We start from the raw sequence: 14,821 nt of genomic DNA on the forward strand, positions 1-14,821 counted from the left end.
TAATAGTATAAAAAGGCACCCTGAGATTTTTTATTCATTTTTATGTATGATTTGCGACAATTAAATAATTAATCAGATAAATAATAATTAATATAAAATTAATAAAAAGCAGATCATAACACTATATATATGAAATACGTCCACAACAACAGCCATTTCCTATTTATTAGATTCACTGACAGTAGGTACAAATTTAATTTAAGCTTATAATTTTGCGGAAACGAATAGAACTTATATATATTGACTATTTCTAGTTGCATTTTTACAATAAATAAGAATTTGGTAATAGTAGGCAACCAATTATTCAGCCACGTACTAGAAGTAAATAGCATTTAGGTATTTTTGAAAATTATTATAATTTAAATCTCGAGTAGTTGATAATTACATTTTTTTCTATTTAAAATAAAAAAAGGTCGTAGAAAAAGTATAGTATTCTACTCGCATGTAATGGCTATTACTCACTCTGATGAATTACGACACTCGCCTACGGCTCGTGTCGCAAACTTCAACATCGTGAGTAATCGCCATCATTACATGCTCGTTGAATAATATACTATTATATTCATTACATAATGACTTTAATTCATGTTTTCCGACATACAATATTAAGTCATGTTTGCTATGTTCTTTAGCTACTAATTTTATAAATATTGGTGGCATTGCAATAAAAAACACTTCTGTTCAAAATATTTTACTTCTAATTTTACATACAGTGAGGACGTTTGAGTTTGCATAAATTCATTATCTCGAGAATGGGCAAATTTGAAGAGAAATCCTCAGGCAGGTGGATTTTTATTTTTATATTAGGACTTTTTGGCATATATATATAATACTAGTGACGTCATCCATTTGGGCGTGATGACGTAATCGATGATTTTTTAAATGAGAGTAGGGGTTGTGTGATAGCTCATTTGAAAGGTAATTCAATTCTCTATTCAGCAATATAAACAATACTATAATTATTTATACAGGGTGGTCAAAAAAATAATTTTTGAATCATTAATTCACACAAAAAGAAGAATGCCTGTAATTTATTTAATTCAAAATACATTTTACTGTTATCCGAAAACAAGAAAAAATGTTTATTTGATAAATAAATATTGTTTTTCGCTTAAACTCAATATTAAAGCTGACACCCACCTGCCTCTTAGCAGTTTTTTTAGTTTTTTTTTCTGTTTTAGGACAGTAGTAAAATGTATTTGGAATTAAATAAAGTACATACATTCTTCTTTTTGTGTGAATTAATATAATTCAAAAATTATTTTTTTGACCTCCCTGCATAAATAATTATGGTATTGTTTATATTGCTGAATAGAGAATGGAATTACCTTTCAAATGAGCTATAAGACAACCCCTACTCTCATTTAAAAAAAATGATCGAGTACGTCATCACGCCCAGATTGATGACGTCACTAGTATTATAAAAAAGCCAAAAAGTCCTAATTTAAAAATAAAAATCGACCTGAGACCATTCTACTATTCTCGAGATAATGAATTTATGCAAACTCAAACGTCCTCACTGTATATGTGGATAGACATTTGCCAAATAGCGTAGTCAAAGAATATAACTTTCTTGCTCGCAAGTGTAGATAGAATATACGCAGATGAAAAGGATCTGCATAGAAAAATAAATGAAACAACACATGGAGCAACATTTTTTAAACATATTTACCTAGCAGCAGGACTTGTTCTTCCAATTGATCCTGCAGGACTAATATGGTCAGTGGTGACAGAGTCTCCTAAATATAGTAAAACCTTGGCGTTCTGCAGAGGTTTTCTTTCGGGTAGGTTGTGAGTCATACCATCAAAGAATGGAGGTTTCTTAATATAGGTGGAAGAAGTATCCCAAGGATATACCATTGCCTCAGGAGCCTCGAGTTTTTGCCAGTTTGTAGATCCTTAAAATAATAATAAATTACAAACAAATTGATTTTAAAGACGTATCAACTTACCAAGTTGAATTTTTGCGTAGACTTCCTTAAACATAGCAGGAATAACATGTTTTTGTTCGACAGCATGAATTTCCTTTCTAGTGGGCCAAATATCCCTCAAGAATACATTTGAACCATCTGGTCTTTGACCTAATGGTTCAGTTTCGAAATCTATATCTACTCTGCCTGCGATAGCGTACGCGATTACCAATAAAGGACTGGCTAAATAATTGGCTCTAGTATTAGGATGGATACGTCCTTCAAAGTTTCGATTTCCTGAAAGGACACCACAACAGACTAGTTCGTTGTGTTCGATGGCATTTACTAGATTTTCGTCGATTCCACCACTGTTGCCGATACAAGTCATACAACCATAACCTGAAGTATTAAAAAAAAACATTAAGATAAAATATTTAAAAACGGATATTTGAAGATATAAAAGTAATAAAACATTGTTGAATATAGAAATTTGGCCGAAGCCTATAGTAAAATGCTATAAAATAACAAGAACAGAACAGGGGACAAATAGCTTGAGAGAAATAGATCAACTAGTGAAGTCTAAAGAATCATGTTTTAGAATGCAGTTCGGTTTCAGATATGGAAGGGTAAGGCTTTATTCAGCGTGCATGTATTGAGATATAGTACGTTCTTTAACGGTAAAATATTGCAAAATCTCTAAATTTTAAACAACCGCTTAGATTGACATGAGATTTGGCAGACACATAGCTAATAAGTCAAAGAAAAAAAGTGATATTGTGCCGATATGTGCTTTTGCCCTGGGGGTGAATTTCACCCCTTCTCGGCGGTGAAAAAATATATGTCCAAAATAAGTTCGGAATTAGATAAACTGACTAATTCTAAACAACTTTTGTTCTATAGAGTTTCTTCACCAAGTCAATACTTTTCGAGTTATTTGCGACTGAATATGTTAATTTTTCAACAAAATAACCACGTTTTTAGACGGTTTTTCGCAAATAACTCAAAAAGTAAGTATTTTGTCGATAAAATATTCTTAATAGAAACAATTTATAAAAAAGTGAAAAAACGGTGCATATATGAACTCTGTAGACCCAGTAGAAGCAAAGTTGTAGCTAATGAAAAGTAGGTTCTTATTCGTCAAATTCCAAATCGAATATTTCATCGAGAAATAACCAAAAAACGGAACACTTTTTGGGAAACACTCATTACAACTTTTTTAAAGTGTTTAAAAAAAGGTTTACTTTCGTTTTTTAAAAAAACTTCTAACATTAAAAGTAAGTGAGTAACATGCTCAAAATATTGTTGGTCCCTTTTATTTTTTGATAAAAAGAATCGCGAAAAGCACCCACTAATTAGCATCCCAAATAAAATTAACCGTTACCACTTCACAAGTTACTTTGTTTATTTAATCTTTATACGATCTGTAAGTTTCATCGGTTCAAAGTGCTTATTTTTGAAAAGTCTGTAGTTAAAATGGCTTGAACGGGTCACTAATCCCGAGTGTATGCAAACTTTGAACAGCCATAGCATAACCAAGTTTTGTCTAAGGGAGCGTTCAAGTATTACGTAACGCGATTTTTGAAGATTTCTGACCCTCCCTCCCCCCTACGTAACGCACTGTAATGGGCGTTTAACTATTACGTAACGCAATCTTTGAAGATTTTTGACCCCCCCATATCCAGAAAAGCAAAACGTGCATTTCATTACTCGTTGAGATTTTTTGCTATTACTAATAATGTTTCAAGTTATTTTGAAAAAAAAAAACCTTTTTTTTCAAAATTAAAATTTTTATTCTCATTTCCGCCACATGCATTCGTTGTTCCTCTTCCTTTTTCACTGCCCAACATTCAGTTCCGTACATCATAGCCGGTCTTATGGCTGTTTTATAGAATTTTCCCTTCAGCTTCATTGGAATTTTTCTGTCACACAACACACCACTCGCTTCTTTCCACTTCATCCATCCAGCCCTAATTCTACTGCATGCATCTCCATCTATTTCTCCATTACTCTGTAATACCGCAATCATTGCTTTTCACAATCATTTCACCATCCAAAGATACCATTTTATTTGTAGTAGCTCCATCTTTAAATGAACATTCCAAATATTCTGTTTTTGTCCTACTAAGTTTTAAACCTTTTTCCTCCAGAGCTTGTCTCCACTGTTCCAGTTTTTGTTCTAAGTCTCTTTCACTATTTCCTACTAACACGACATCATCAGCATACATTAAGCACTATGGAATGTTACTCTGTAGTTTCGCTGTTATCTGGTCCAAAACTAATGAGAATAAATACGGACTAAGCACAGAGCCTTGGTGCAATCCTACTTTCACATGAAATTTACTAGTCGTTACTCCCTCATACATATCCCTCACAATCTTTACATATTCACCAGGGACTCCTTTCTTATTGAGTGCCCACCACAGAATCTCTCGAGGAACTCTATCATATGCTTTCTCAAGATCAATGAATGCCATATGAGCGTTTGTTTCTTTACTCCTGTATTTTACCATCAGTTGGCTGTATACCATATATTACAAAAAACGATAAAATCCTTTATAAAAGGTATATTTGTTAAAATTCCTATACAGGGCTACATCACAGAACAGAACTAGTTTTCGATCGGATGACCGATCATCATCAGTGTTTACCTAAAATGTGTATAACCTGATAAGATAATGCAAATTACCTATTTAAAATTTATACTATGATTTTAAACAGTTATAGGTTATACTCACGTGAATCTAACATGCTAACCACCAAAGTAAAAAATATGTTGGTAAAAACCCTTTACAATTGATCCGTCATAGGAACATAGAAGTAAAATGTGAAATTAAACATGGATGTTTAAAATATCCAATGTTTTATGCTCTAGGTACCATTGAGCTCGAATCTGACTTGTTCACATCATTGATATATTAAGCGTAGACTCGGCACTCACCAAAAAAAGCGTAACACGGAAACAGCATGGAAACAGTCGATCGCTGGTCTCTCTATCTCTTTTAACCAAACGATCCCGCGCATGTGACTGACAAAGATGGCTAGACCACTCAATCCTATGTCGACGTTACACCCCGATGCATTGAGTGGCATATCCCTAGCCAAGTCTATCCTTAACATGTCTCTGTCACATCATGACTGTATGGTAGCAAGTGGCTGTGACAGCAGAAATTCTGAACGATGACATGACAGAAATGACAGTTCCACAGGAAGTTAAAATTATTTCCGTTAGTTATGTGGAATCTATTGTAAAGCTTGTTAAATTACGAACAGTGACAACAGTCGCTCCCACTGTGGTAAGTAATCCGTTAAAATGAAAATAAACTTGATGTAATTCGCGATGAAAAACAAAGTATCTGACCTCTGGTGGAATAAATTTTAACCACTATAAGTGGTATAAACAAACCAGAAAATTGTTGATTTGAATGGAATTTGGTCACTATTAAGAAATGTTTAGTAAATTTCAGCATTATGAGTACATATTTTAAATCAAATAGGTATTGTTCTGTTCCTCAAATGAATGTTTGTTTATACCATTTATATCGGCCATTTTCCTGCATTCGACCAGCTCTCTATATTCCGTTTCAATCGCGAATAGTTAGAATGTTTGCAATGACAAAGGTAGGCAAACCACATTACACGTTAGACCGAAACTTTGAGAAACGATGTTAAGCCCTCTTGTGTGTACACCTGGCGTTTAGAAAAGCAATTTTATGTTGATTTCAAGTTATCGATTTTATTTAAATAGTTGGTAGTTGTTGTAGTATGTGTAAGTTCAATAAAAGATCACAGTGGGGGTGACAGAAGTGTAAAAATGTCTCATAATCTAGAAGGGATGTATAAGACATTAAAGGATTATCAAAATTACTGTAGCGAATGAGAATTCATAAATAGAAAGAAAACTGTTTTCAGTAAAAAAAGTTGAAAAATTATTTGTCGAAAATTGCTTCCGATTTGAAAGTATATCATGTAAAAGTTTTATACAGTGGGTTCATAAAGTGTGGAAACGGTCCATTATCTCATGACTTAATTATTTTCAGAGTTAAAGCTCCAACAGGTTGATTTTTATTTTTAAATTGTGATTTTTTGACGTATATCCCATAATAGTGACGTCATCGATTTGGGCGTGATGGCGTGATAATTTTTTTAAATGGAAATAGGGGTCGTGTAGTAGCTCATTTCAAAGGTTATTTACTTCTCTATTCAGTAATATGAACATTAACATCATTATTTATACAAGGTGGCCAAAAAAATAATTTTTGAATTAAATTAATTGCTGCAAAAAGAAGAATATATGTAATTTATTTAATTCAAAATACATTTTACTGCTGTCAGAAAAGAGAAAAAAATGTTTATTTGACAAATAAACATTGCTTTTCGCTTAAATTAAATGTTCAAATGTCAAGAGGCAGGTGGGTGGCTGTTTGGCATTTAAATTAAGCGAAACGCAATGTTTATTAATGAACTAAACATTTTTTTAATACTTTCTGGCATCAGTAAAATGTATTTTGAGTTAAATAAATTACATACATTCTTCAATTTGCGTCAATTAATTTAATTCAAGAATTATTTTTTGGCCACTCTGTATAAATAATGATGTTAATGTTTATATTACTGAATAGAGAATTGAATCATCTTTCAAATCAGCTACCACACGACCCGTATTCCCGTTTAAAAAAATCATCCATAACGTCATCACGCCCAAATCGATGACGTCACATTATGGGATATACGTCAAAAAATCATAATTTAAAAATAAAAATCGACCTGTCAGAGCTTTAACTCTGAAAATAATTAAGTCATGAGATTATAGACCGTTTCCACACTTTATGAACACACTGTATAATAGAAACATATTCGTATTACATTTCCAGTGCTCAAATGTAATTAGATACACCTACATACTTGTGAAATCAAAATTACTTGATACTTATCTTTATGAGCTGGAAAAAACAGTACTTTAGTCAAATGAGATATATAATGTTGTAGCTTTCTATTTGCTTAGATAAATAGCTTTGAATTATTATAATAGTTAATTTGTTTACTCTATATCTACTTTTCTGTTTAACTTTCTTACTACATCATGCTATTAGGTATTACGTAGTCAGTGTCTATTTTCAAAAATTTTAATTTCTGGATAACACATTTTAGGCTTTTATGTTGTAAAATACGGTGATGACTGCACTAAGAACCGGAAAAATAACGCAAAAAACGGAAAACATATGTTGTGAAATAAAAGAGGTGAAACTGGTAGAGGTGGGAAATTATCAATAGCAATTTATAAATTTACATTATACTTTCGATATTTTTTATATATATCGAATATCGAAAGAGTTGAGCAATATACATATCTTTGTACGAATTTAAATAGCCAATGGGACCACTCAACAGAAATTAAACAGCGAATAATAAAAGCGAAAGCAGAATACGTTATAATGGAAGGTTAGAAAGGGAAGGTAAATGGTAAAAGCGGACCGGGAAGAAGACGCATTTCCTGGCTTCAAAATTTACGAAAGTGGTATAACACGACTACCACTGAACTGTTCCGCGCTGCGGTAAACAAAGTCAAGATAGCCATGATGATCGCCAACATCCGGAACGGATAGGCACTTTAAGAAGAAGAAGACATTATACTTATAGTTTCACACCTTTCCCACCTTTAGACGTATCGGAGGAGTTTGTCAACTGACACTGTGACTTAAGAATTTTATAAAATTATTGTGTGACAGTTTGACTCCGATACGTCTAAAGGTGAGAAAATACCAATATAATGTAAATTTATAGTTTTCTATTGATAATTTCGCACCTCTACTAGTTTTATCTATTTTTAATTCACAACGTATTATGTTTTCCGTCTTTTCCGTCATTTTGCCAGTTATTAGCGCACTATCACTGTATATCTACATCTATGCTTATTTTTTTAATGTTACTCTCTTATTTATTTTGTGGAATATTCTTGCTAGTTGCAGTATAGACATTGTATGTAAAAATGTAAAATTGAAACGGTAAATTTCTAACTCATATGGGAATTCTTAATTTTATCTTTTTTCACTTAATTACTGTTGTTATTACGCCAGTCAACGGGAGCAAGAATAGGATATTACCTCCGAATTCTATCCTACTGCATGGATTTTAATGAAATTTTGGGCCTAGCCTCTACTTATCACCTCATTCAAAGTCTACCCTATGCCGATGTGTGCTTTTATCTTGGGGGTGGTTCCCAACCCTTCTTGGGTGGAAAATTTTTTGGTTAAAATTACCACGGAATTCGCAAGAGAACCTAATTCTAAGCAAAAACTGTTATATAATTTTTTTTTGAAAACTCAATACTTTTTGAGATTCTTCGTGGTTGAAAATTGGCTATTTTTCATTGAATCATAATACCTTTTCGAACGGTTTTTTGCGAATACCTTAAAAACTATGCATGTAACTAAAAAAACTATAATATTAAACATTTTTGTAGGTTATAAAAAAAAAACAAAGAGACACTTGACTTTATAAATCTTCTAGTTATAATACAAAAAGAGATATGGTAGGTGAAAATAGTTTGTTTTTTGGTATATTCTCAAATTGGTGTATTCAACTTGAGATAACAGAGAAACGGTCGATTTTAGGTGTATAATGCTACTAGTACCTTTTGTAGTGCTTGAAAAGACCTTTAAAACGAACTACATTTAAGGTCCATTACATTAAAACTAAGCGAGATATGCTGCAAACAAAATTGATAACTAATGTATTTTAAGAAAAAATGAGAAGTAATTTTAACCCCCATCCACCAAAATGCAAATGCATCGTTTTCCTTCCACAATTACAGTGTTATTTCTATGTTGAAAAAGTTGGACGGGTTTAAAATGAATGGTTTTTGAAAAAAAAAAGATCAAATTATAGAGCGCATTTTTAAATTTTCTTAAAAATCTTAGAAAACAGACTTAGAAGTAGAAAACAAACGTTTTCAGTGTTTTATTGTTAGTTAAAAATCTTCCTTTTTCTCCATGTAACTTGAAAATGATAAGAGATGCAGCAATGAAAAAAAAAAGGATATTTTTATCTGAAAAGCCCTACATTTTTGTGTGGTATCTTTTTTTCGTATCTCTTATCTTTTTCGAGTTACATGGAGTAAAAGGAAGATTTTTAAGAAAATTTAAAAATGCGCTGTATAATTTGATCTTATTTTTTTCAAAAACCATTCATTTTAATCCAGTCCAACTTTTTGAACATAGAAATAACACTATAATAAAAAGTATTGTAGAAGGAAAACGATGTATTTTAATTCTGATGGATGAGCGGTTAAATATACTTCTCATTTCTTCTTAAAATACATTAGTCATCAACTTTTTTGCAGAATATCTCGCTTAGTTTGAATGTAATCGACATTTAGTATTTCTCATTTTACAGGTCTTTTCAAGCACTACCAAAGTTATTAGTATCATTATACACCTAAAATCGACAGTTTCTCTGTTATTTCAAGTTGAATACACCGATTTGAGCATGCAGCAAAAAAAAACAAACTCTTCTTACCTACCATATCCCGCTTTGTATTTTAACTAGAAGATTTATGAAGGAACGAATGTCTTTGTTTTTTTATAACCTACAGAAATATTTTATATAGTTTTCTTGTTAGATGCATAATTTTTAAGGTATTCGCTAGAATCCGTCCGAAAAGGTGTAATTTTTCAATGAAAATGGCCAATTTTCACCCACGAATAACTCAAAAAGTATTGAGTTTTCAAAAAATATTTATAGAACAATTTTTGCTTAAAATTAGGTTCTCTAGCCTATTCCGTGGCTATTTTAACCAAAACATTTTTCACCCCCGAGAAGGGGTGGGAACCACCTCCAAGATAAAAGAGCACATCGGCTTAGGGTAGACTTTGTTTCTTGAGAATTTACTGTGAAAATATCAAGTAAATCGATGTAGTAGGATGGAATTCGGAGCCAAATACCCTCACTGACTGCCCTATAATGCAGTCTTATAGAATTTGCCTTGGGCTCGATGCGCACTTGCGTGTTTTGAAATTGCGTGCACGCTGCTTGTTCTCAAGCCAAGTTTCCCGTTAACATACATTTGAGCGATTTCTCGGCGTCAATACACGCCAGAAATAAACATATAATTTTTTAAATGGGACACCCTATATATTTTTTCATATTTATATTCTTCTCATAATTCTTGTTCATATAATATAGGGTTTTGCATTACTATATAGAGTATTTAACAAGTTATGACCATTTTTATTTCGAAATCCCTATGAGATTAACACCATGTATATAAAGAAGTAATTCGTAAACAATAATTTGTTTTACATAATAAGATTACCAATATACTGTAGTTTTTAAGTTAAGTTAAATTGAAATCATTGAGAACTATTTGTATACAGGGTGAACAACAACACCAAATTAAGATTTTCTTAATTTTTTTAAATGGATCACCCTATATTTTATTTTTCAAAATTTTGTATTTGTGATACTCTTTCATTTTTATATAGCATTCCATATACCTAAACTCGTCAGTTTCCGAGATATTTTCAGCTTACTTCTAATTTCAGGAATACATTCAATTTTTCTACTAAAATTACAAAGTTACAATAAATGTATCAATAAATATGATATTAAGGAATTATCATATTTCCCTAATATACAGAATCGTAAAATTCCTACAAAAAAATATGTCTTGTGAGTAGCAATATAACAAGATTATTTTTATGTAATAAACAACTCGCACAACACATAAATCAAACTTGCACAACTGATGTAACAGTTTTTAGGTTATATCAACAGTATTTTAAACCAAGACGTTTTTAGTAAAACATTCCTAATTGCAGATTGTAACGCGCAGTAATTAATACTATAATTTTCATACTAATTTTGATTAATATGCATCAAGAATTCCCTACTTTGTTTAGACTCGTAGTCAAACTAGGTGATCTATAAATGTTAAAGGTGCTATTGTTTGCAATTATTTGATTGGCCCGCATTTTTTGACGGTTGAGGTTTTTACACGACGGTGCTCCAGTTCTTCCAAAATTGATTTTTTCATGTGGGTCTATATAAAAAACCTTGTATACCAGAAGCATCCAACAAAGCCTAATGATATGAAAAATAGAATAAGAGGAGCTTTTAATAATATTAACTTACAAAAATGTTAACAAATGTGGCTCGGTCATTTGAATATCGGTTACAAAATTGCATAGACGTTGAGCGTGGACATTTTCAACATTTACTTTAGACGTATATCCTTAACATCACATTAATTAGTACATTCATTAAATATTGTTATGGTTTATATATTTTGTTAGAAATTCATTGAATGCAAATATTTGTTATATTATTACACAATACTTATTTGTTAAGTTATTTCTACTTATTAAAAATTGAATGTATTTCCGGCCAATGAAGAAAACTCAAAATATCTCAGAAACTAAGAAGTTTAGGTATAGGAGATGCTATATAAAAATGAAAGAGTATCATAAATACAACATTCCTAAAAAATAAAATATAGGGTGACCTATTTAAAAAAAAAAAATGAGAAAATCGTAATTTTGTTTTGTAGTTTAAAAGTGCTTATAACAATGAATGTTTTACTAAAAACTTCTTGGCTCAGAATACTGTTGATATAACAATCTAAAAACTGTTACATCAGTTGTATATTGTTTTGATTTATGTTTTATGTGAGTTATTTATTGAATAAAAATAATTTTGTTATATTATTATACACAAGACAAATTTTGTTTGTAGGAACTATACGATTCTTGTATATTAGGGAAATATGATAATTTCTTAATATCACACTTATTGGTACATTCACTGCATATTGTTATGATTTATATTTTGTGTTAGTTATTTAATGAATAAAAATAATTTTGTTTAATTATCACTCAATACTAACTTATTTCTACTAGAAAAAATGAATGTATTCCCGAAATTTGAAGACAACTTAAAATATCTCGGAAAGTAATGAGTTTAGGTATAGGGAATGCTATATAAAAATGACAGAGTATCACAAATACAAAATTTTGAAAAAATAAAATATAGGGTGATCCATTTAAAAAAATTAAGAAAATCGTAATTTGGTGTTGTAGTTCACCCTGTATACAAATAGTTGTCAATGATTTCAATTTAACTTAACTTAAAAACTACAGTATATTGTAACGTGACTATTGTAATGACTTATAATTACAATAAAACTAGCGGTTCGTATTTATTTACGACTTTATTATTTATTTATACAAGTTTACTTTACAAACTTTAGCTTAAGACTAAACTCTATTCACAAAAATTATGCCTTATATATCCTAGTCGTTATTCTCGATCATTCCGGGCTAAGCCAGCTCTCCGACTATCGTGTGACCTTCCAACAACCGCGCATCGGTTCCACGTATAGCGTGCTTCGATCTAGACTTTTCTCGGCTTACGCCTTGCGGCTGGTGACTCATTGTTTTGCTACATTGCTCCCCTCTTAAGATCTGAGCGTCCCGATCAGCAACTCTAGATGAAGGCCCAGGATGGCGGAATTTACACGACTCTCCAGCTTTGCATACACCCTTCAAGAAGAAATAACAGTCTACTGTCTTTGAAGGATCCGACATCTTCGGGTTCATGCAACACACAGTAATTCGTACGCCAGTTTCTCTGAAGACCACTTCAAGCATGCTTCTCACAATCTTCCAATCCAGATTTTCTACTGCATGGCCTATTTTTGGTAAAGCCAAATCTTTGATGTCATAATTACACACGATTTTCTTCAAATTACATAGAGCACGCCATATGTTCTCATAGCTTGGCGTGTCCGTATAAGACTTCCTGGTCACTATATACAGCAAAGATCGAGGACCATCTTCCAATCGCAATACTCTTCCAATTTTAGGTTGTTGATTCCTTAACTCGTCCAGGCGGCCGAACTTTCTATTGAATACGGACGAGATTCCTTTAGTCATCTCGAGGTCTTGGGCAACACAGTGGGCTAGAGAGACGTTTTCTGGAACACCAAACAGATCTTGCTAAACTTCTGTGGTCACGCCGAATCTAGCACTCTTTCTTTCTGCGTAATTTGACATAAATTCCTTAAAACTTGGCTGTGGTGCATCTTTCATCTCCTGTTGGAGGACTCGGGCTTCCTCTGTTTCATTTGAGCCAGCATATGGTGCAAGACGATTTATGTGAATAACTTTTGGTTTACCGTTTGGTAACTTCTTAATTCTGTATATTACGTCATTTATTTTCTTCTTAACTTCATACGGACCTTCCCATTGTCTTTGCAGTTTAGGACACAGGCCTCGACGACGTTGTGGATTATAAAGCCAGACAAGATCACCTACTTCGAAGCTTTCATTCTTGCAGCGAGAATCATATTGATCTTTCATTCTGTCACTAGCTATCTGGATGTGTTGTCGGGCAAGTTCATGAATGTTGTTCATTCGTAACTTCAGGCGGTCTACGTATTCTTCGCCTGCAACATATTCCTCGGAAGGTCTGCAGCCAAACTCTAGGTCGCAGGGCAAATGAACTTCACGACCCAACATCAGGCAGGTTGGTGTTTGACCTGTAGTTTCATTCACGGCCGAGCGGTAGGCCATCAGGAATAAATGAATGTGTTGGTCCCAATCTCGCTGATGTTCAGATACAACTTTGGACAAGTGTTTACCCATCGTTCGGTTCATCCTCTCGACCATTCCATCTGATTGAGGATGCAGGGGTGTTGTTCTGGTCTTATTGGCACCAATCAATTTACAAACGTTTTGGAAAAGAGCTGACTCAAAGTTTCGCCCTTGGTCGGAGTGGATCTCCAAGGGAACACCAAATCGGCTGAAGAATTCTTTAACAAGTACCTCTGCAACGGTAGCAGCTTCTTGATTCGGTAATGCATAGGCCTCGGTCCATTTCGTAAAATAGTCCATGGCTACCAGAATGTATTTATTTCCAGCATCGGTTTCTGGAAATGGACCTGCAATGTCGATTGCTACTCTTTCCATAGGACTTCCAACATTGTACTGTCTCATGGGTGCTCTCTTTTTACCAACTGGACCATTACCGGATGCACACAGTTCACATTTCCGGCACCATCTTCTTACATCATCTTTACAGTTCACCCAATAGAACCGTTCTCGAACCTTTTGCAGAGTCTTCGTAATACCAAAGTGTCCACCTGATGTACCGTCATGCAACTGACGCAATACTTCTGACACTTTACTTTTAGGTACAATCAACTGCAGCTTAGATTCTGTACCATCATCGTTCTCAAAGGTTCTGTACAGAAGATCATCTTTTAGTACCAGGCAATTCCATTGGCTCCAGTAAGCCTTGACTTCTGGACTACATGCACTAATGTTCTGCCAACTAGGTCTCTCACCTCGACGCATCCAATCCAATACTCTTTTTATACATGGATCGTCTTCTTGGGCTTCTTGTAACTGTTGTGGCTGCCATTGCTCATTAACGACGGTAGTTCGTCTCACAGGGCAAAGCTGTTCATCTAGTTTAAGCCGGTGATTACAACTTTCACTGCATGGCCGTATCGAGGAAGCATCTGTATTTGAACCAACTCTTCCAGCCCTCTTCATGCGTCTCTTCGGCATCGTGTCACGAATCACCCTCCGTACCATTTCCACCAAACGTTCATCTTTTCTCTTATCACCTTTTTCCACGGTTATTACTCGATTGTTTCGTGAAGCTTGGCTAGCTGCTTCGTGTTCCAAGGCAATAGCAAGTGCTTCATCTAAAACTTTCGGTCTTGCTAGTCGTAAAGCTTTCTGTAGTTCATTATCTTTCAGCCCATTGACGAAGGTATCTACTGCAATTTCTTCTAAAACGCTGTCTGGCACCTCTGGATAAGCCAACCGCACCACACGAGCCACATCTGCTTCAAATTCTTGAAGATTCTCACTTGCTCGTTGACTTCTACTTCGCAGTTGTGCTTTGTA

At 33.4% G+C, this 14,821-nt stretch overlaps 1 protein-coding gene across 1 annotated transcript in view; it reads right to left on the bottom strand.

Moving 5' to 3' along the window:
* The window catches only part of LOC126887139 (cytoplasmic aconitate hydratase-like), a 181,180-nt gene that overhangs the window by 18,635 nt on the left and 147,724 nt on the right, over positions 1–14,821 (bottom strand). Inside the window, exons 11-12 of the mRNA XM_050654501.1 lie at positions 1,953–2,309; positions 1,673–1,898 (exon numbers count right to left, since the gene is read on the bottom strand). Of these exons, the coding sequence (XP_050510458.1) occupies positions 1,673–1,898; positions 1,953–2,309 (583 nt within the window). The remainder of the gene's footprint in view (positions 1–1,672; positions 1,899–1,952; positions 2,310–14,821) is intronic.

This window comes from Diabrotica virgifera, chromosome 6 (assembly GCF_917563875.1).
Source record: "Diabrotica virgifera virgifera chromosome 6, PGI_DIABVI_V3a".
Classification (NCBI taxonomy): Eukaryota; Metazoa; Arthropoda; class Insecta; order Coleoptera; family Chrysomelidae; genus Diabrotica; species Diabrotica virgifera.